At 37.7% G+C, this 22,005-nt stretch overlaps 1 protein-coding gene across 1 annotated transcript in view; it reads left to right on the top strand.

Moving 5' to 3' along the window:
* The first annotated feature begins 14,386 nt into the window (after nt 1-14,386).
* LOC140232165 (polycystin family receptor for egg jelly-like) overlaps nt 14,387-22,005 on the top strand; it is a 61,017-nt gene continuing 53,398 nt past the window's right edge. Inside the window, exon 1 of the mRNA XM_072312306.1 lies at nt 14,387-14,552. Within this exon, the coding sequence (XP_072168407.1) occupies nt 14,387-14,552 (166 nt within the window). The remainder of the gene's footprint in view (nt 14,553-22,005) is intronic.

The following is a 22,005-nucleotide window of genomic DNA, read 5'->3' as shown; positions in this document are numbered from 1 at the left end:
GTGAAATGAAATAGAATAAGAAATGATTCGATTGAATAAAAAGTACAATAACAATAAATAACCCCAAAATCATAAAATGAGAATTAGCCGTTATATATTAAAAAAAAAACTCCCATCCATATGTCAATGGCATGTTTAAGAACTTATCAGCAAATTTGTTCGTGAAAAATTCATGCACCAGTCGAATGATGTAGATGGAAGAGAATTAACAAACGATATCATGGTGACATTAATGCATGATGCGCCATCAGTAATGAAAGCACAATGGTAGTATGGAACACCGTAATGTTCTCCATAGCGCTTGATTAACTCTATAGCAGCACTTACGTCACGGAGAGGAAAAAGGGGAGAAAAAAAAAACCCGCTTATTATAGGCCATCCTTGAATACAATTTTGCTTGTTGTTGTTGTTTTATGTTTAATACCCATTACTTTTGCTGAATACACTGATCTTGCAAATAAAACGGCACTGGAGCTTCACTTGATAGCCGGTTTAAAATCAAAGTTGTCAGATATAACAATATGCAAGATGAATTTTCTATTTACCTGTTTTAATTCAGTGAGGGAAGGAAATAATAGAGTTATCTTGCCTTTGTCCTTAATTTTGTTTTGTTGTTGTTGTTGTTCTTGTGATTCTTGTTGTAGTCTATTGTGGTTTCATGTCCAATTCAAATTCAGGAGTATAATAATTGTGTTCATAGATACAGTATGTACGAATACTTAAATAGATATGTGACACTGCCGTTACCCGAACAAACACTGAAATGATGAAACATGATTGGCTTGAAATGAAGAGGGAGTTTACAGGAAGCTGACGAAAAAGCTTGCTTGATGCGTTTTGCAAATAGCGTCCCCACGTTCCATGATATAGCAGCCAGAAACACAATATGCTGTTAGACTGAGATTTTTTGTTTGTTTGTTTCAATCCAAACCGCAAGCAGTCACCAAATACCTTGTAAAATGCACTATGCAAGTTTCGAAACCAAAATGCCAGCTGATATGACTATATAATGGTATGTAAATTCAATCTTCCTGTTTAATTCAAAATGTAAGCATAATCGCGTATAGTTATGAGATTCTGAGTAAGTGGTTTGTGGCGTTTATTTAGTGTGAAATTATGTCTGTGTGTATCTTTATACAGTGTAGACATATTTACGCTTTTAGGAAAAAGTTAATGTATCATTATCAAACAGGATTGTGGTCAATTTCATGCTCTTGTTTTGTTCATCCTAATCATGCATAATCAAAATAAACGCACCTTTCGATATTAGTTGTTACACAGTGAAACGGAAGAGGGCGGGCATCAGGGTTTTTGCTTCTTGCGGTTGTCTCTGTTTTCAACGAATTTTCAGTTTACAATATTAGACGCGCCTATGATTTATTCATCTTATTCATTTTCTTCTTGCTATTGATTTAATCGATAAAGTTTATGGTGTCTTAAGACTCTGCAACACCTTCAAATAAGAGGAAAGTTATTGAGATTATTTTCTTGAAGTGTAGTAGAGCACTTCACCCTCTGAAACGAGACATGTTCGCACAACATTATGCAGATGATAAAAAATGTATATTGGCATGCATCAAGGAATGATAAGCAGTCTTATGTCTGAGAGAGACCGAGTAAAGAAAGAATAGATTCCATCTTCGCTCACGTAGCCACACCTGCCTGTCAGACACGGAATTTGATATGACGAACTAATTAACACGATTACGCGAATGCACAACAAGAAAAGTGATTAGATTATAATAGTCGCCCAACGAATTTAATCATGAGATGCACAAAAGATTGCCATGATTGAACAAAATGCACATAATTCGAGCTGTTCTCCTAGACTGTATACTGATTAGTACGTTGGTTCATATGCCATTATCTAATATTTGTGACGGTGTGCAGATGCCTGTACGATTACTTCTAAAACTAGGGTAATCACTCTCACTGATGTGTGAAACGGTACATAGAGCCGAACCTATACAACGCGGAACATGGAATATGGCGCTTCATCACGTACATGCCATCACCGAAAGTTTCGAATTACAATAAAAAAAAAATAGGTAGAAAGACAACAACTATGCAGAGATAACCGATGAATATGATTGATAGATGGAGACAAATAACCCATGGATAGAAATAATAAATGATCAAAGGGAGATAATTTTGATGATTGATTTGCAACTGAATAATATCGTTGATGAAAAGATGAGTTTGCTGGTAATAAAGACCACGACGCACATGCGTCATTCTCGTTTAGACGGTTTTTTGAACAACTTGATTGTCACAGAGCCCCAGACTATAGGGAACCTTTGACATTTGAAACGCTAATTCTATTACACAATGTTGAATTCGAGCTGTCGATGAAAATGATTAGTCTTTTCTTATATACTTTCAGGCCCCCTACTGTACTATTTTGGAAAATGAATGATAAAAACGAGGGAGTGGAATGATTTGGGGCATTGCATGTTTAAGCCAGGGGGTATCACAACCCTCCTTTGTTTAAGCACAACATGGTGACTACGTTAAATATCGTTATCAAAAAATTACAGAAACAGACACACAGACACAGAAGCATTATGCCTAAAAATGTATCAATATACTGAGGTATTGTATACGCGTGATTGAACCTTGTATGTGTTTGCATGTATCATGAGTTATTATATTGTTGTGCAGTAGTTTGGCATGTCGATTGGATGACTCTAAGTGAATAGCCATGATGCTTCATGATCAACGGAGGACTTAAAATCAATTTGTGGTTGGTTTTCTGTACACATTAGCTTATAAACGCTGTCAATCGCTTGGTTTATGATTTATTGACAACAGGTTGCAATGGTGATGACCTTTCGTTGGAGGTTGACGGATAAAAGCAATCTTTACCCAAACCGCCACTGAATTTTTAAAGAAGGATTACCCAATGCATCACTTTATGTATTGTGAATCAGTTTAACGATGAATATCACAAAAGTAATAACAATGAGTAATGTAGCCAGTGACGAAATTCACTACCTAACTCACTCGATATAGTATGTATTTGTAGCAACGGCGTAAATCCGTACTGAGGAGTGGGGGGGATGGTCACCATCACCACGATTACAAGCCCATAACCGGACCGGCGCAGCCTTTGGGGGGGGGGGGGGGGGGTAGAAGCTTGGTGCCCCCCCCCCCCCCACACACACACACACACTTTACAGGGATCGGATGTCCCACTCTTTTGCATGAAATATAAAGTGAGAGGAAAGTGGCAGCAAAAATATGAAGACTTTTTGTTCTTGTTGTTGCTTTTTTTTTTTGCTTAGTGTCAGATGACTTGCGGCGGAAAATCAGACCTTAAAAGTATGAAGACATTTTTTGTTTTGAAATATCTGTGAGAGAGAGCGAAGCAAGCGGGGGGGGGGGAGGGTATGGTAAGGTGGTTTCTCCCTCCCACGGTGAAATCTTTTCACATTGAAAATTTTGACATTTTACATTCCAAAAACTGCCGTTTGTAGCTATAATCTTCGCTTTGGAAATTAAGGGGGGAGGCACACCGTGTGCAACTGCTGTCAATCACTGGCAGCAACATCAGGAGAATGGCATAGCGATTAATGCGAGCGAGCGGAGCGAGCGAGCTTGAAAATTTTGACATAGGCCCTAATGCTTTTACATGCTAAAAACTGCCGTTTGTAGCTATACTTCTTCGCTTAATTGGAAATCAAGGGGGCCGCACCGGGCGCAACTGTTGTCAATCACTGGCAGCAACATCAGGAGAATGGTATAGCGATTAAATGCGAGCGAGCGAAGCGAGTGAGCTTGAAAATTTTGACATTTTACAGTCCAAAAACTGCCGTTTGTGGCTGTATTTTTTTGCTTTGGAAATTAAGGGGGGCGCACCGGGTGCAACTGCTGGCAATTACTGGCAGCAACATCAGGCGAATGGCATAATGTGAGCGAGTGAAGCGAGCGAGCTTGAAAATTTTGACATTTTACAGTCCCAAAACTGCCGCTTTTGGCTGTATTTCTTCGCTTTGGAAATTAAGGGGGCGCACCGGGCGCAACTACTTGCAGTTACTGGCAGCAACATCAGGGGAATGGCATAACGATTGAATACGAGCGAGCGAAGCGAGTGAGCTTGAAAATTTTGACTTTTTACAGTCCCAAAACTGTCGTTTGTAGCTATATTTTTCGCTTTGGAAATTAAGGGGGGGGGGGGGGCGCACCGGGCACAACTGCTGGCAATTACTGGCAGCATGCAACATCAGGAGAATGGCATAACGATTAAATGAAAGCGAGCGAGTTTGAAACTTTTGACATTTTACAGTCCCCATACTGTCGTTTGTGGCTGTATTTTTTCGCTTTGGAAATCAAGGGGGGGGGGGGGGGGACACACCGGGCGCAACTGTCGGCAATTACTGGCAGTAACATCAGCAGAATGGCATAACGATTAAATGCGAGCGAGCGAAGCGAGTATGATTGCAATATGGAGCTATAACAGTGATTAACTGTTGTCAATCACTGGCAGCAACATCAGGAGAATGGTATAGCGATTAAATGCGAGCGAGCGAAGCGAGTGAGCTTGAAAATTTTGACATTTTACAGTCCAAAAACTGCCGTTTGTGGCTGTATTTTTTTGCTTTGGAAATTAAGGGGGGCGCACCGGGTGCAACTGCTGGCAATTACTGGCAGCAACATCAGGCGAATGGCATAATGTGAGCGAGTGAAGCGAGCGAGCTTGAAAATTTTGACATTTTACAGTCCCAAAACTGCCGCTTTTGGCTGTATTTCTTCGCTTTGGAAATTAAGGGGGGCGCACCGGGCGCAACTACTTGCAGTTACTGGCAGCAACATCAGGGGAATGGCATAACGATTGAATACGAGCGAGCGAAGCGAGTGAGCTTGAAAATTTTGACTTTTTACAGTCCCAAAACTGTCGTTTGTAGCTATATTTTTCGCTTTGGAAATTAAGGGGGGGGGGCGCACCGGGCACAACTGCTGGCAATTACTGGCAGCATGCAACATCAGGAGAATGGCATAACGATTAAATGAAAGCGAGCGAGTTTGAAACTTTTGACATTTTACAGTCCCCATACTGTCGTTTGTGGCTGTATTTTTTCGCTTTGGAAATCAAGGGGGGGGGGGGGGACACACCGGGCGCAACTGTCGGCAATTACTGGCAGTAACATCAGCAGAATGGCATAACGATTAAATGCGAGCGAGCGAAGCGAGTGAGCTTGAAAATTGTGATATTTTACAGTCCCAAAAACTGTCCTTTGTGGCTGTATTTTTTCGCTTTGGAAATTAAGGGGGGCACACCGGGCGAAAATTGCCGGCAGTTACTGGCAGCAACATCAGGAGAATGGCATAATGATTACATGCGAGCGAGCGAAGCGAGTGAGCTTGAAAATTTTGGCATTTTACAGTCCCCCAAACTGTCGTTTGTGGCTGTATTTTTTCGCTTTGGAAATTAATGAGGCGCACCGGGCGAAAACTACTGGCAATTACTAGCAGCAACATCAGAAGAATGGCATAATGATTAAATGCGAGCGAGCGAAGCGAGTGAGCTTCAAAATTTTGACATTTTACAGTCCCAAAACTGCCGTTTGTAGCTATATTTTTCGCTTTGGAAATTAAGGGGGCGCTTTGGGCGAAAGCTGCTGGCAATTACTAGCTGCAACATCAGGAGAATGGCATAATGATTAAATGCGAGCGAGCGAAGCGAGCGAGCTTCAAAATTTTGACATTTTGCAGTCCAAAAACTGCCGTTTGTAGCTATATTTTTCGCTTTGGAAATTAAGGGGCCGGGGCGCACCGGGCGCAACTGCTGCCATTCACTGGCAGCATGCATCAGGAGAATGGCATAGCGATTAAATGCGAGCGAGCGGAGCGAGCGAGATTTAAAATTTTGACATTACACTCCAAACACTGCCGTTTGGAGCTATATTTTTCGCTTTTGTTTGTCCCACTTTTATGGGGGAACCATCCCCCCCCCATCGACGCCTCTGCATATGAGGGTGCTTTTGTTAAGTGAAAGATCTGCTGCACACTCTTTGATAAATTAGGGAAATATACGTCTATCTCAAAAGTGTACAAAGTCTATCAAAAGGGATCCTGTATAGCGGAGCTCTTGCATGTTTATGATTGCAATACAACGATCTGGTGCTTAGTTCTGGCGATATTTGGACAATTTTCCATTAAGAAAGTTCGAGATTTGTCCTCATCTCGGGAATTGCTTTGGGGATAATGATTTGTCTGCCTAAACACTTCCGTAGGGGCGGGACAAATGCTCCTTTGCCCCCCCCCCCCCCCCCGAGATAGATTCGACGCCCCTGATCTTCCCTGGGTATGCTCATAGATGTATCCTGACTGAGTCACCAGTCACTGTCGTTTCTCAGGAATGATTCAGGAAATGGAGGGGGTTCAATTATGGCAATATAGTTTTTGTTATTGTTTGTTTGTTTGTTTGTTTTCGTACATCTTGCAGATGGTCCCCAGTTACTCGCGTCATAGCATGTTTACATAATAGGCCTATACTATTTGACGTTGTCAACGTCTGAGCCATACCTTACAGTGTATGTCGATGTTACTTTCTTCGCGAGCGAGTGAAGCGAGCGAGCGCTTGAGAAAATTATGTATACATTTTCCTACAAGATAGAATACTGTTCAGCTCTGTTACCTGTCTGAAGGCCGGCGTACAAACGTCATGCAATATGCCAAAATTGATACAATCACATTTCTGCTTCCTCCATTTTTTTTTTCAAAATTCAGGGGGGGATGATTGTACAGGCCATCCCCCCCTCCTCCATTTCAGGGGGGGATATATCCCCCCATCCCCCCCCCCCCCCCCGGGATTTACGCCTTTGTAGCCACTGACGGCTGCAGCAATTTTAAGCGGAAAATGGGTTATCTCCTGAATAAATTACAACAGTCAATATTTCTTTTGTTTATTATAGAATTCTCTCTCTGTCACTTCCATACTTCTAGAGACTATATACTATTATGACTATACTTCTCTTTCTCTACTAGATGCTACTACTGATGCTATGATAATGAAATGATAATGATAAAAATAATGATGATAATGTGATCTTAGCAATAAGTAAACAATTGTTGTGTTAATTTCTATCATTTTATTACACAATCATCATTGATTCACTGTGATTTCTTTGTCTCTGTCTCAATTATTCTCTTCTTCAGTCCTTCTCTTTCTCTCCCTGCACAGATGATGAAGATGATGATGATGATGATGATGATGAAACAGCATTTATATAGCGCCATTTATCTGTTGAAACATTCAAAGGCGCCCAGCTCCCACGAAGTGTCACACATCATCCACAAAGTTGCTGGAAAAGATAAGTCTTCAGTTCAGACTTGAAGGTATTGAGGCTGTTGCAGATCAAATTGATTATCATAATTTACTCATAAAACATTCCTTTCTTTACACTCGAGAATACAATGTTTTGCTTCATGTATAATGTAATCTAAACCCCCTTTTAGAGGAACACAAAAGTCCCTTTTCCAGAATCATTTGCTAGGCACTGTTGATATCAAAAGCTATAGAGGTATATGGCGCCTCTAGACGAATAAAGAACGTGCTTTATCTTATGCTTATAACGGTGCGGTTAACACAAGGAGAATGCCGAAAGAATGGCGAGCAAGTTATTTGTTGCCATGGAGACGAGAGTGGCTCGTATTTCATTAATCGGATTGATGGATCGTTATATCCAACCACTACTGACGTAGGAGACGAGGTTGCAACATTGTTGTTTGTAAATTGAATGTGCACATAATATCCGGCTGAAAATTAACTCCGTGCGAAAATCTGGGGATGCTGACTTTCTGTTAACAAAGATAGTTATGAAATGATGGAATACAGCGATTACTAATTCAAATTATATATATATATATTTTTTTTTTGAAACGCTATTATAAGCAAAGCGGTTATAGCGTTCGGCAATAATGAAGGCTTTGTTCATGTACCTCATACAATGGAAGGACTGATTAGAGTTGTAGCTGCAATTTGCCAATTTGCATTATTCCTGTATCCGTTGGTAACGTGCAGCAACTCAACCATACATGCTACTGCATTGCACAATAATCGGGTGATTGATATGAAACACCGAGCTGGTCTTAAATTCCCGGTGCTCATTTGTGGTTTACATTAACACACACAGGAGTCACTTCAAAATGTATAACTTTTTAATAGGCAGTTAAATCCTGTTCTTCTTGTTGATTTTGAAGAACTTCAACATGACCAACAAGAACCAACTTCCCGATAAAGTACTTGAGTTTTGAAATCTAATGGTGAACATTTTTACACCACAGAGGGTGTGGTATCCCATTCGCATTGGGCGGGTGTTACACCATTGAAATTAACACTATACAGTGTCATTGTTAAATTAATACTAGCACAGTGTCAAAATATCACCAGCAACAGTGTCAACTTGACACCACGAGGTGTCCGGCGAACGCTATTCAACACCATCACAACATACTTTCTACACATGTCGGTGTGGTCCTGTGCTAACACTGGCTTTGTTGTTAGATTAACACAGTGGTGTTAAATCTAACACCGATCTTTTTTGCAGTGTGCCGTCATCAATGTGAAATAAAACTAATGGCGCCTTCCGTTAGTATAGTATACATCAAGAGTTGACGAATAGAACATAGTGTAGAACATAGAACTAGTGAAATTTTGTGTGCTAACAATATGATGAATTGCTCAAGCCCTAGATCACATTGTGTTTCCAATTTCTTCAACTCTCCAGACTTTTATAATTCATGACATTTTTATATGTTTCTGATGTTCCCCAAATTTTCACAGATTTGCTTCTCTGATTTTTCATTTATCCCCACCTCATAACATCAGGATGGAATTTCCCTCTAAATGCATCAAACTCAGACTATCATACAGACTGCAAGAGAGCCACTCAGCAACAAAATGATTAGGTGTCAAATCCTCGGGCAGCATTTTCACTGCTGATTTTAATTGCACAGCGGCATGGTATTAACTATTCTATCCACTCAACTTTAACATGTATTAATCACATAAATTACATGGGTTCTATACCTGCATGCAGCGTGGGTTCTAACCACTCAGGATCATATATAAAATTCGGACATTTTCACATAAACCACACTGTGTGAATATGTGTTTGTTCCGTAAGGGATATGATAGCTCTGCCAAAATGATAAGATATCAATTTTTATTATTATTATTATTATTATTATTTTTTTTTTTTTTTGGGGGGGGGGGGGTTATTTTGTTGTTGTTGATATATCTTTTCATTCCCTTCTCCCTCTCCCTCCCGCTGTCAGATTCCAATTCAATTCACCTCAACTAAGCCTTTATTTCCATCCAACAGAAAAGTAATACAAATACAAAATATACATTAACAAATAATATATTGTTAACAATTTGTGAGAAATGGAAATCATAAAGTTTTTTTATACAATATGTGAACGAGTGAATATATAAACAATTTATACTTTGCAGAAATAACACAAAAGTAAATAGATGAATGGACGGAAAAGAGTGATCTACTGAAAAGAGGAACTTGTACAGCGTTGATCACTGGAAAAACAAAATGTTGAAATTATGTTAAATATCCAAGTGCATGTAGAGTATTTTACGACAAATATAATATGCTGCTGGTAATTAAAAAAACCCCAACATATCATACTTATATGCAATATAAGTAATATAAGTTATATTTGCAATACTTATTGCAAAGTATCTAGAGAGAGAACATACAACTTAAAATGAAATAAATGTTGCGGCACAAACACTATTCACTAAGCCGTGTGTACAAAAATAATGTCGTGACAAAAAACAACGGTACAAACAAACACACGCAGTTGATCACGTTAAAAAAAAAAGAAGAAAGAAAGAGAGAAGGAACACAAAGATATGACAACACGATAAAGAACAAGGAATATCTAGGAGGGGCAGAGAAATATGGAAGAGAGTACTGTGAACGCGTCACTCCATCGCCAGGACAGGTGAAAGTATGGAGGTTATTGTAAACAATTCAGTTACTATGTGCTGCATGGTGAACGCAAATATTTTTTTTTTTTTTGCAGTTTGTATTTGAATGTAATGAACTTAGAAGATTCCTTTATAATACTCCTCTTTTATAAGTTCTTCCAAAATCTGGGTATAAGTGAATGTACTTTGGGTATGTACAATTCTCATTAAGGGATGATAGAATTCAATGGATCGTCGCGTGGGATAATTATTTACGTGTCTATTTTGATGAAATGAATGATGAAATGGTTTGGGTAGATTATTGCAGCTATGATTAAACAAAAACTGGCGAAGTTGAAATAAATGAAAAAAAAATTATTTTCATTTTTTTGTTCAAAAAACAAAGCACATTAGTATGTGCTGCTGTATTGAGGATAAACAAAATTATGAGCGTCATCTTTTTGCAATAACAGAAGTTTATCTGAAAGTGTCTATATGTATTTCCCCGGCAAGAATTTCGTAATTAAAGTACTGTAAAATTAAACTTGAATGAAGTGTCATTAATCCAGATGATAGATTAAAACTTCAGTTGTCACTATAAGAAAACTCTAACCTGCCCATAAAAGCTTGCATCAGCGGGATATTGTCCTGATTCACACGGGAAATATTTGATGTGTATGTTAATGATATGATGATAATACATGGCCTAAGAAAATTCTAAGAAAAACTGAATCTTCAGTTTTGCTAACAGCCTGAAGTGACTGATTCTATTTTTAGATCTATTTCCATTTGCATTTATTAAAGTTTGTACTTTAAGTGCATATTTCTTTTGTGTAATTATGTATTATTTGATATTGTTTGTAATTGTTTTACATTCGCATGATTCTGGGTGCATGCACTGGTCGGGGAGGAAGGCCTCGAGCCTCGGTGATTAAGTTTGCCTTTTCCTCCCTTGGCAACCAGCGGTATGCGCCTAGAATTATCTCATTCTTTATATCATGTAATATGATTTTCTGCTTGTATTTGAAATACCAAATAAATGATAATGATAATAATAACCATCTTTTACCAGCTACCGTCAGAGTAATATGTAAGAAGATATACTTCACTCTTCACAACTGAAACAAAAAGCCTTATCAATTTGAATTGGAATCATTTCAAAAGGGAACCTAAGAGATTTCTACTAAGAATTTGCTCAAATTGTAATGAGATTCTATTCAATTAATATTGTGATCATAATCTACTTAATACAAAAATAATCTATCCAAAATTCTATCACATTAACATTGTAAGTCCCCTATAATATTTCTATCAAAATTTATTAGCTTGTTATTAGAGTGCTCAATATTTGACCCAATGAAATTCCGACCAAAAAAAAAAAATATTGTTGTTGATCAAATTGTAACAAAATTTGGTTTGGTTGGTTTGGTTTATTTCTGCATTTTCTTTCTCCAAATACAATAACAAATGAAAACAAAGTGATACAGATTATGATACAGATTATGCAAAAAAAGGAGAGTATAACATACAAAATCAATATATATCAATATATATCAATATATTTTACCTTTTTAGATGTAAATACTATTTTTTCACTATCTATATTATAGACATTGTATATGTTTTTGATATACATGGACTAGAGATTATTATCAGTATATTCATTACGTCACAAACTGTTCATTTAATCAAATATTTTTTCCTTTCTTTAGTACTAGAGTTATTGATAATTGGTAATCGTAACACATTACTGAACGGTAATAAACTAAGAAATAATTATACTTTATAACTGCATAAACTGTAAGGGGCCAGACTTGACTAGCATTCATGCTATTTTCTGGTTCCCATTATCCTCGCTTTTTTATGTAACTGATACGACTATAAACATGTACAATGATTGTTATTGCATTGGATGATAAAATCATTCATTCATTCAAATGCCAATTTCATAACAACATCACTCTGTAATGATATATAAATCAAAGCAACATATTAAGGCATACCGTATTTATATATGAACAAAGGAGAAATCAATACAGGGGACCGTAATCATAAGTAGAGCTCGACGTGCATGGATGAGGCCCAACCTATATATATATACGAATATATTACAACACCTATAGATCTACACATGAAACTCTTAATCTCAACGTTATATACCAAACGCATTTTGCTAAGGGGAAAAACAATTTCTTCAACCTAGGTGATACCTGTTGTTTTTTGTTTTTCTTCTTTGTTTTTGTGCTTGTTTATACATGTGCGTACGCAAAATATGTTATGTGACAAGGGATCATCACTACTTGACCTCACTTCGAGCACTACCCCTTCCCCCGTGCACGCACGCACACACACACACACACACACACACACACACACACACACAACACAAACGTTCTGCGGCCCTTGAATTAATGTCAAAACAAAAGTCATTTAAACTTGTTGAAATATAATCATACATGTCTGCAGCATTATGAACTAAATTTTAAATACATCTCTGACAGAAATCAATAATGGCTCCGACATTATGGAGTTGATGAGATGTAAATGGAAGGGGATGCGAAACTTTTTCGGGGGGGGGGGGGTGGCTGAGGAGACGGGGGAGGGGTTGTCACGAAAATTGGAAATTCATGGGTCTTGTGGGTTTTTTTCCTGATTTTTTTTTCCCTGAATCTCTCCCCTCGCTCCCATTCATGAAGGAGATATTTAAGCTAAACAGAATAGCAAATTACTAATGAATTTTCAGAAGCCATATAAAAAGTATATGAATATTAATTTTTTGTTCTATCTAAATTTTCTCTTTTTAATTTCCTTTCTCTTTCTGTACGTAAAATTCAAATTTCATTATGTATTTGATGTCGTGTGGTGTGTAAAAAATGATGATACAGCTTATAGGCTTTCAATAAAGTATAAACTTGCTCATGCGCGAGGTGATCGCTTTTGCCGCTTTTGTTGCTTTTTTTTTAATGCGTTTTGCGTAATGCGTTCTTTTTAATTTGTAACCTCTGGAAACGATGCAGCAATAGCGCACAGATGATTGGTAGATTACAAGGTAATAATGATGGTAAATGGTCTGATCGGTAGACACGCTGCGTATAGCCATCTCCGTGCAGAAACTATCAGGGAAGCCACGCAGGGACAGCTACTGGGGTTGGCTCCGAATGCTTTGAGAGACAACCCGCTGATACAATTCAACTTTTCGTCGGGACTTAATCATTTCATCGCCTTATCTGTAAGAACAAATACACTAAAGTACATATATATATATACATATATATATATATATATATATATGTTGCGAATTCACGTATTGGCTCCAATATAGCGAAGAATCAAGAAATAAACTAGTAATGCATTATTTTCGGTGGCTCTTCATGTTCAATTTATGTTTTGGTATTGACATTCCGCGTCGAGACTCCTGAAGAAGGTGGAGGCCACCGAAAATTTGAGTTGTTCAATAAACTCATTCTTATTGGCGAAATAATGCATTACTAGTTTATTTCTTGATTCTTCGCTATATATATATATATATATATATATATATATATATATATGCGTACGTGTTTGTGTGTGTGTGTGTGTGTGTGTAATGTGTGAGTATAATAGTAAATATGCCATTTGTTATATGCATTTCATAATTGATATATGTATATAGCTATGGATGAAGCTATAAGGAGACACTTTGCTTCACTTGAACATTTTAAACTATATCATATCCCATTCAAATCGCATGCTTTATTCCTGAGATTGCTTGTCCACACAATGTCTCCCTGAAACTGGATTGAGAGTTATATACAATATATATATAAGTAACAAAGCTGCAACAAAGTTCATGCTGTATTCACCAACGGTTTATTTCTTCACACAAATTTTCGAGCGTCTCGCCGCCCTTTCTCAAGTGTTGATACTGAAAGAACAATAACAAAATAATATATATATGTACAATATATATATATATATATATATATATATATATATATATATATATATATATATATATAAACATATAAATTTGCATACGTGATGGATGTCTCCCTGTGTCGGCCTTCAGGTGGATTTGATGAACGCTGGACAGAATGTCATAAACATCCCGGTCTTCATTGTGCTGCTGGGGGCCAGCATGGCAAGAAGGCGTATACGGCGCTTGGGTTTGAAGGGAATTTCACCGAGAGTCACACGTTAAACTCTCCCTGTCAGAGCTCGGATCACTGTATCGGAGTTCAGTTGACTAACTCAAACGCTGCTGAGATGATCTCATTTATGCAATTGCCGTTCCCAGTTAAGTCGATAAAAGCATAGAAGGTAAATTCAATTAACATCGGTATACAACCCTTGTGACAACTTTGCCAACAGGCTATTTCAAATCAACTCCAGCACAAGACTTCGAGATATAAAACAAAAAAGGGACAAATAAGTAACAAGAGAGTCTTTAGGAGCAGACACCGAGCTCCAAGCTCGGACATGGATCCCTTAACGCTACTGGTCCTTCTCGCTCTCGGTTGCGGAGCGCCTTCGTACTTCGGTACCGGCGCTAATGCAGCTGCGATTCGACGTCGGTTGGCGGACTTTCGCTACGGGAAGTTTGGTGAGCTGTGCCGAGAGATACCCTTCGATGACGACATCAAAGGTATGTGAAAAAGCTTAGATTTTTTAGTTCTTGACATAAATCTCAAAGGTATATTTGCGACGCTATTTTACTTTTGAAAATCAATGTAAAACTAAACAGAAATGTACGAAGAGCAATCAATTCGTAAACGACGTTTAACGGATGATATCGTAGGCCGTAGAAAATTAGTATTCGTGATAGTTATTTGAGCGCCAGAGAGTAAAATGGTGTAGTAATGAAATGTTTAGATTGATTTTAAATGATAAATGCCTTAAAACAAAGTGATCTTATGATATCAAATAAAACAGATGAAAACACACGGATATCAGCACTCAAATATAAATTCATCCATCAAATCTGTCCAGTGTATAATGAGGAAAATCACACATCACTATAAACTACTTTTTTTTAATGATTTCGAATATTACATTTTGATCTGTAGATCAAGCTTGTGCACGTTTCTTCTGTCTCACGTTATAAGAATGTGTACAAAACATGTCGAGATAAACACGCTTCACAGAAATTTTGGGGCTTCCCGTTGGTGGAAAAGCGCAAACGAAAAGATCCTATCTGAGGTCATTCAGATAGAATTATATTTCTACTTTCCAAGCGTGCTTGATGCCAATCTGGCTGATGCACACGGTTATCGTTTCATTTAATGTATTAATCAATATGTACGAAGCGTTGTGTAGGATTGAGTATAAGTGATGTGTGAAAGCTGTTTACAAGGTTTGTACCGTAATGGAGATTAATGATGTTAAAAATGCTTTTAAATTAATGAACATCAAATTAGTGAACGCTAACAGAAGCACATCGAGCGTTTGACAGGATTGGGGCGATTACATAGAATAATCTGAATAAACTGTAAATCTTTTTAATTTCAGCTTTATTGACTTGTAATTACTTGTTTTCATGCAATGTTATTTTTCTATCAATTTTCATGGAATAATAAAACAAACCGTGAAGGGATATTGTTTTGTGCTAAACATGTCAGGGAGAGACAACACATCGGCATAGATTTACGCCTCAAATTGACAATCACTTTGAATGGCGATACATTGCGCAACATGCACTGTATATACCCTAAGCACTGACACCTTTAGCATTGTTTAACTTTAGACTACTCAGCGTCTAACTCCCATGTATAGGCTTGCTCAGTGAATGACCAAAGTTGTGAGAGTTCAGTTCTTGACTTTGCGAGAGAGTCTTGCCTTATCGATCTTATACAATATGCAAAGGATATGCAAGAATATGATAACCTGATTTGTTCAGACAAAAGCAATTTCAGTGGAAACATCCATGCTATTTTTCAATACAAGAGAAATCCACGAGGATAGGCCAATATCTCGAGACCACGTCGCTTTCTTGGAGATAAGCCTACTAACATAGGACATTGTGTTGATTATTGGTAAAAGAGATGAATGTTGAAGTCATTAATGTTTTTATTTTTTCTGAATTCTCGTACTCTAGTCCTCTTGAAGCAGCATCGCTACTCTCAATAAAAACAAAAACTAACGCCGACAATAATTGTCAACTGCACTATAATACATTTCAATAACAGCTTTAGACAATGGCACGATTAACGTTTTCAACGGCAGGGTTCTACATTCAAGCAGAAACATGCATATGAAAATATTCTAATCATTAACGTCTCGTCTGCATGTTGCGTATGCTTTTGACTTTCAACAACCAATGACTATACGTCATAACCGCCGCATGAAAACGTCTCTGCTCAGTCATATATTCCAATTATTTTCATAGATGGGGAATATTGCTGAGGCTTTATCCTTCATAATGAGGTGATCCCAGTGGAATAAGCCGATGTTCAGTTAGGAGGAAATGCAATTGCTCTGTGCTCAGCCTCACCAATTCATGCACGAAAATGAATTAGAGGGGCTTTGTTGACTCCGTCGTGTGCCGATCCCTGTCTTTGTCTACGTTTGATAGGAAGTAAACTGGTATTTGTGTACACCCACCCCATCAAAGTGTTTTTACGGAATGCATCTTCGTCTATCGGAATTTACTCGAGCTACAAAATGTCCTATGAAAATTTTCTATTTTCCCACATACAAGATTTCATTGAATCTTTATGATTATATTCACATGCTAATTCTATTACATGTACTGTTTAATCAGTTATTGCGTATAAGCTGTATTTTGTTACAAGTTGATCACTGCGACTACTCCTATAATCCCAAACGGAACACAAGAAGGATCGGTTTCTTGCTTGTAGTTGACGTGGAGGGGGGGGGGGGTGGGGGGTTCCTTTTCATGATGGCAACAGCGCACTCCATGTCATTTCATTAACACACTGTAAAAATTGTGTAGAAATTTAGGAAGTGGTATGTTTGCTAGCAACAACTTTGCAGTAAAGTCACGTGTTTGCCTGAACATAGAGCCGGATGTCAACTACAAGATTACATGGTCATACAATAGAAAAATGTTGATTTCATATTTTTTAAATAAATCAATTATGCAAATTAACTTGAAAGTGTTAATCTGAATATATGCAAACATAATACTCTCTCTCTCTCTCCCTCTCTCTCTCTCTCTCTCTCTCTATATATATATATATATATTTATATTTATATTTATATGAACAGTTTGATATATAAAGTGGCACGTGTAATAGCGGCCAAGTACTTGACGCCTTTTATGAAAGATTATTAAGTTAATGAAAACGTTGTTATGTGGTTGAAGTAATATCGTTTCAGACAATATATCAAAATACTATGAACCGGGCGGGAATCGGAAATTATCAAACAGGACGGTGGTTGCATTTGTTGCGTCGTCGGATTTTAAATGTAGCTCCGACTATGTAAAGTTTTGTGTACAGTAACAGCAAGTTCCAAATTACCTATTTGGCCTTGCGGTTAAAACAAAAACTATAAAAAAAGAAAACCCACCCCTGTAGTCACTAATTGCTCTCATAGTGTAATACTGTATTCTCTGTAACACAACACTATATGCGAGACATACTGTCACCCTACAGGTCGGTGGTTTGCCCACACGACATAAACCCACAATATCCAGCTATCGCTCGGTCTCTCAGCGTAAACTGCTGGCTGTTACATAGACCTGCGACTCGCTCGCATTGAAAAATCAAAATATTTCAAAAGATTGTAAAAAAAAAAAAAAAATAAGGTTCTTTCATACTTTCCAACCTGTTTATAAACAGAAATTTTATTTTCCAAGAGGTGATGCGATTTGGTGCTACCAAATAACAACAAAACAGCAACAAATGACACGTGTGATTGATACAGAGAATTTAATCTCTTGGAAGTGAGGAAATCTTCGTTTTCCTAATACAGAGAATTATTTCTTCTCTTGGAAGTGAGCAAATCCACGTTTTCCGAAAAAAAAAAAACCCACCCATACTTCTTGTATGTAAAGAAGTACAGGGGAAAATGTGGAATACAAAACCTTTGTGTTAAGCCTTGCAGCACAAAACAATCATGATTTTGAGATGTGAAAACGTCTTAAATGATCTGACGTCATATGTGAACTATAGAGAATACATAAATAGGAATATAAAAATATAATTTGAAGACATGTTATTCTACTGACTTAAAAAAACAAAACAGGTGAAACGTTATCAGAGGCTGATGACAGAGTGAAATACTGGTGAAAATGTCCAAGTAGGTGATACATAACAAATAAGGCATATTGAAAGTGACAACACCACAGACAATTTTCTCAACAGATTTTTTTTTCCAACTAACCACTACATCGTAAAGAGAATGATAAAAGAGATGAAATAACAACAAATAAATGAGTGACTTGGTTTCAAGTATGACACCGCTCTCTTACCATCTACCATAGACAAAAAACATTTTCGTACTGGAGAAACCTCCACACGCTTAACTTTCCGCACTGAGCATCCCGATTCCTCCATGCTTTTGCACTTTAGGCATCACTGACTATCCTCACTCAGTGAGTGGTGACTGGATTATCCATAATTTATCGTATTGTATAATACGTATTTCTGAGGCCATTATCCTCGTCAAGCATCTGCTTATGATAATGGTCTCCTGCATTTCTATATACGCTTAGATATCTTTAGCTTGTCTCTTAAATCGCTGGTACGTGAAATCTTAAAATCTTGCTCTGCGTAAAAGGACATCTGCTCATTTCAGTTTTGTATTATCAAGAAAAACAATGCGCTTCATCTAAGTCAATCGTTTACCGGTTTGCAAGTATTTCCATTGTTGGATTCAAATATTACACAATATATCTTTGGTTACTTGACTTTGTGTATTCTTGTATGAAAAAGGTATGCAGAAATGTAATGAAATGAATAAGTACTTTGCTTTTACCTTTTTCTTTAAAAACAATCAGATAAAAAATCAAATAAAAACAGCAAATAACTTAATCCTCCACAGATAATCAGTCATTATACTCTCGATATATAGCGTGATTATGAATTCGTATTCATGTATTTCTGAAGATATAGAATTAATAATATGCCCACCATGAGAAATGATGCGTCAGCCGTTCTATGCAAGTTGTAATGGGTCTTACCGCGACTGATACGGCGCTAGATGTTGAAAAAAAAAAATGTCCATGAGTCACAAACCCACGAGTCAAACAGCTCACGGCTCACACAACCCACGAGCTATACAATAAGAAGAACAGGCCCAAGAGATAGACAGTAGGCAAAAACAAAACAAAACAAAACAAAACACAACAACAACAATGAGCTCGACACTAGGCATATAAGGCCCACCTAGGAGCTCGACATATTAAGCAAAAATGGTCAACAAGCTCGACTGTACGTATGAATTCAATCCCGCGGTACAATGTTGGCCTTTTTTGCCTATAGTGTCTACATCGTGGGCAATATAGCTCGTGAGCTGGATGACTCGTGCGTCTAACAGAAGTTAACATAAACGAAAAGAGCTTCCACTCACCAAGGTTTGTCTTCAATGACATGTGGTGCAAATAAATATAATCAGAACGACACACACACTCACACACACATACACACACGCATACACACACACAAACACACACACACACACACACACACACACACACACACCCTCACACACACACACACACACACACACACACACACACACACACACACACACACACACACACACACACAGCCACACACACACCAGTGAAAAGATATTCCATTACGCTTGAAGTACGATGCAATGAAATCAAAACATGACCACCCCTTATTAGAGATGATCACCGCTATTGTGTGAGATTCATAAAGGTAAATTAGATTAATTAGGTCGGCTCTCGATCGCTAGAGCTTTACAGCCATGCAATAGCCCATTATTCATCGCCATGGCACTGTGTGCTGTGTTGTTTAGTCGTTCCATTTCACTCCACTTGAAGTAGTGGACCCGGTATATGAAAACTGTGGCCATATAGGCCTAGACCTACTGGTCTTGATTTACTGGTCTTTTGATCAACATAAAACGTGATAATCAGTAAGAAAGCATTTTATCGGCAAATCGATGTGAATTAATTTAATTTTTTTTTATTGACACTTGTAGATCTCATCAAAAGAATTTACCAGTAATCATTTATTGCAAGCTAATCGAGATTCTACAGGCAAGAAATCATGACTTTTCAATGAATTTACAGTCACGTAAGATGACATCCAAAAATAGTCAAAACTTATTGTTATATTTTAAAAGGGAATATATGAATTATCTTAGAGCATAAAGCAACATCTCTGAGTTTATAGCTTCTGTATAATGTCAGTGCTCAAAATTTTTACAATCCCTTGTGTCAAAGACAAGAACCTCCAATAATTAGAGTCTCAGCACGGAAGTTGTTTACCTAATTAGATTCGATACAATATTCAATTGTCTTGTATTTCCAACAACAAATGGTAATGTAAATACAAAATAAACATGAAATGAACCTTTGTTTACAATTTGTGAGAAATTTGTATCTTGAAGCTGCATAAAAACTATACAATATGATATGATATATGTTTGATATCAGTCGATAGCTATAGGAGCACAAAAAGAAAATACGGTGGAGAAGAGAGAGAGAGGGGGGGGGGGGAGGGGATGTGTCATTATTGTGTATTTCTATACGCTTTCGTTTAATTTTATTTTTCAGCACGGTTATTCCACCCCCTGAAGATTCCTGCTCCCATTTATACCTCGGGCATGGCAAAGAGTGCTAACTGTTCCATGAATAAAGTGAAGGGGAAGCATTCAATATACTATCGATTTGTGCCATGTCTGTCGCTCGCATTCGTCTCCATGCGATAAACGATATTAAATGGAGTCAATTATCGTAATCACAAAAGTTGCAAGAACGTTTCTTACTTCCATCATGGCAATAACAACAACGACAGCTTAGTCATGTGACGATCGAGGTGATGAAAAGGCAAAATCACCTCTTTCACGTACTTGGAATAATAATATAAAAAAGATCATCACTTCATCACCATTTTCCAGACGTGTTAATGTAAAGAAATGTCAGTCTGCGTTTGTTTTAGTTCTAATACTTTTTTTTTTTTGTTCTTTGGAATATACATGCCATGAATGTTTGAATGATCAAATCATATTCTAGCTATCTGTGTGTAACATTATGCAGCAATGATATCATATAACTTTGAAATGATTTATAGGAGGTAAGCATAAAAGTCCTTAGCTTGTGTTTGATGCCCACGCCTCTCTCCTGCTTTCACGAGGCCCTTGTATACCAGTGTACTGTTTTCTGAAATGTATTTTGATGTCGAACTCCGTCTATAATTGAATGTGTCTTGCATGTGTGTATGTTTGTGTGTGGGTGTGTATGTTTGTATTGTGTGTGCGACTAGCCTGGCATTGAATAGTGCATGATGATAAAATGAAGTATGGAGAAAGGGAGAGACAGGCAGGGAGAGAGAGAGAGAGAGTGAAAGAGGAAATGAAGAGGGAGGGAGAGGGGAAGAGGGGGGGGGGGAGAGAGGAGGAGGAAAGAGAGGATCAAAACAGCAGCAAGCCCTCTGCCTTGCTTTATATGTCAAACCGTTTATTCAAAACAATGAGTTTGTCCATTAATATTGTATGTCAGCATAAAGTGCACACAGTCATCAAACATGTTAACAATACAATGGCCATGGCGAGTAGATAGACAAGCTCCGTTGACTTAGTATCAATTCAGGCTTTTTGGTACTCAACAGTCTACAATGAATGCATGCTGATGCCAAACACGGCACTGCTGGCCAATAACCAGGCGGACTGACATGTACATTTTCAATTATCCGAAATTGGCTCGGGTTTTTGTTAAATCATTTTTTTTCCTATGATCAGGCATTGAGCGTAGGAAAAAAAAAATGAATATATTTGGTCGAGTGATTGATTTAGTGTCACGGAGCATATCATTTAGGAACACGCCTAACTGGACAGAAAGTTGAAAAACATTTCATTCATAACCGACACATGCCATTACCCTTCACAATTTGTTTGTTCAGGCAACTAGAGCAATGTCAGCTCATAGGGAGACGCAAAGA

This window comes from Diadema setosum, chromosome 8 (genome assembly GCF_964275005.1).
Source record: "Diadema setosum chromosome 8, eeDiaSeto1, whole genome shotgun sequence".
Lineage (NCBI taxonomy): Eukaryota > Metazoa > Echinodermata > Echinoidea > Diadematoida > Diadematidae > Diadema > Diadema setosum.
Note: the sequence above shows the minus strand (reverse complement) of the source record. Positions and strands in the feature narration are given on the sequence as shown.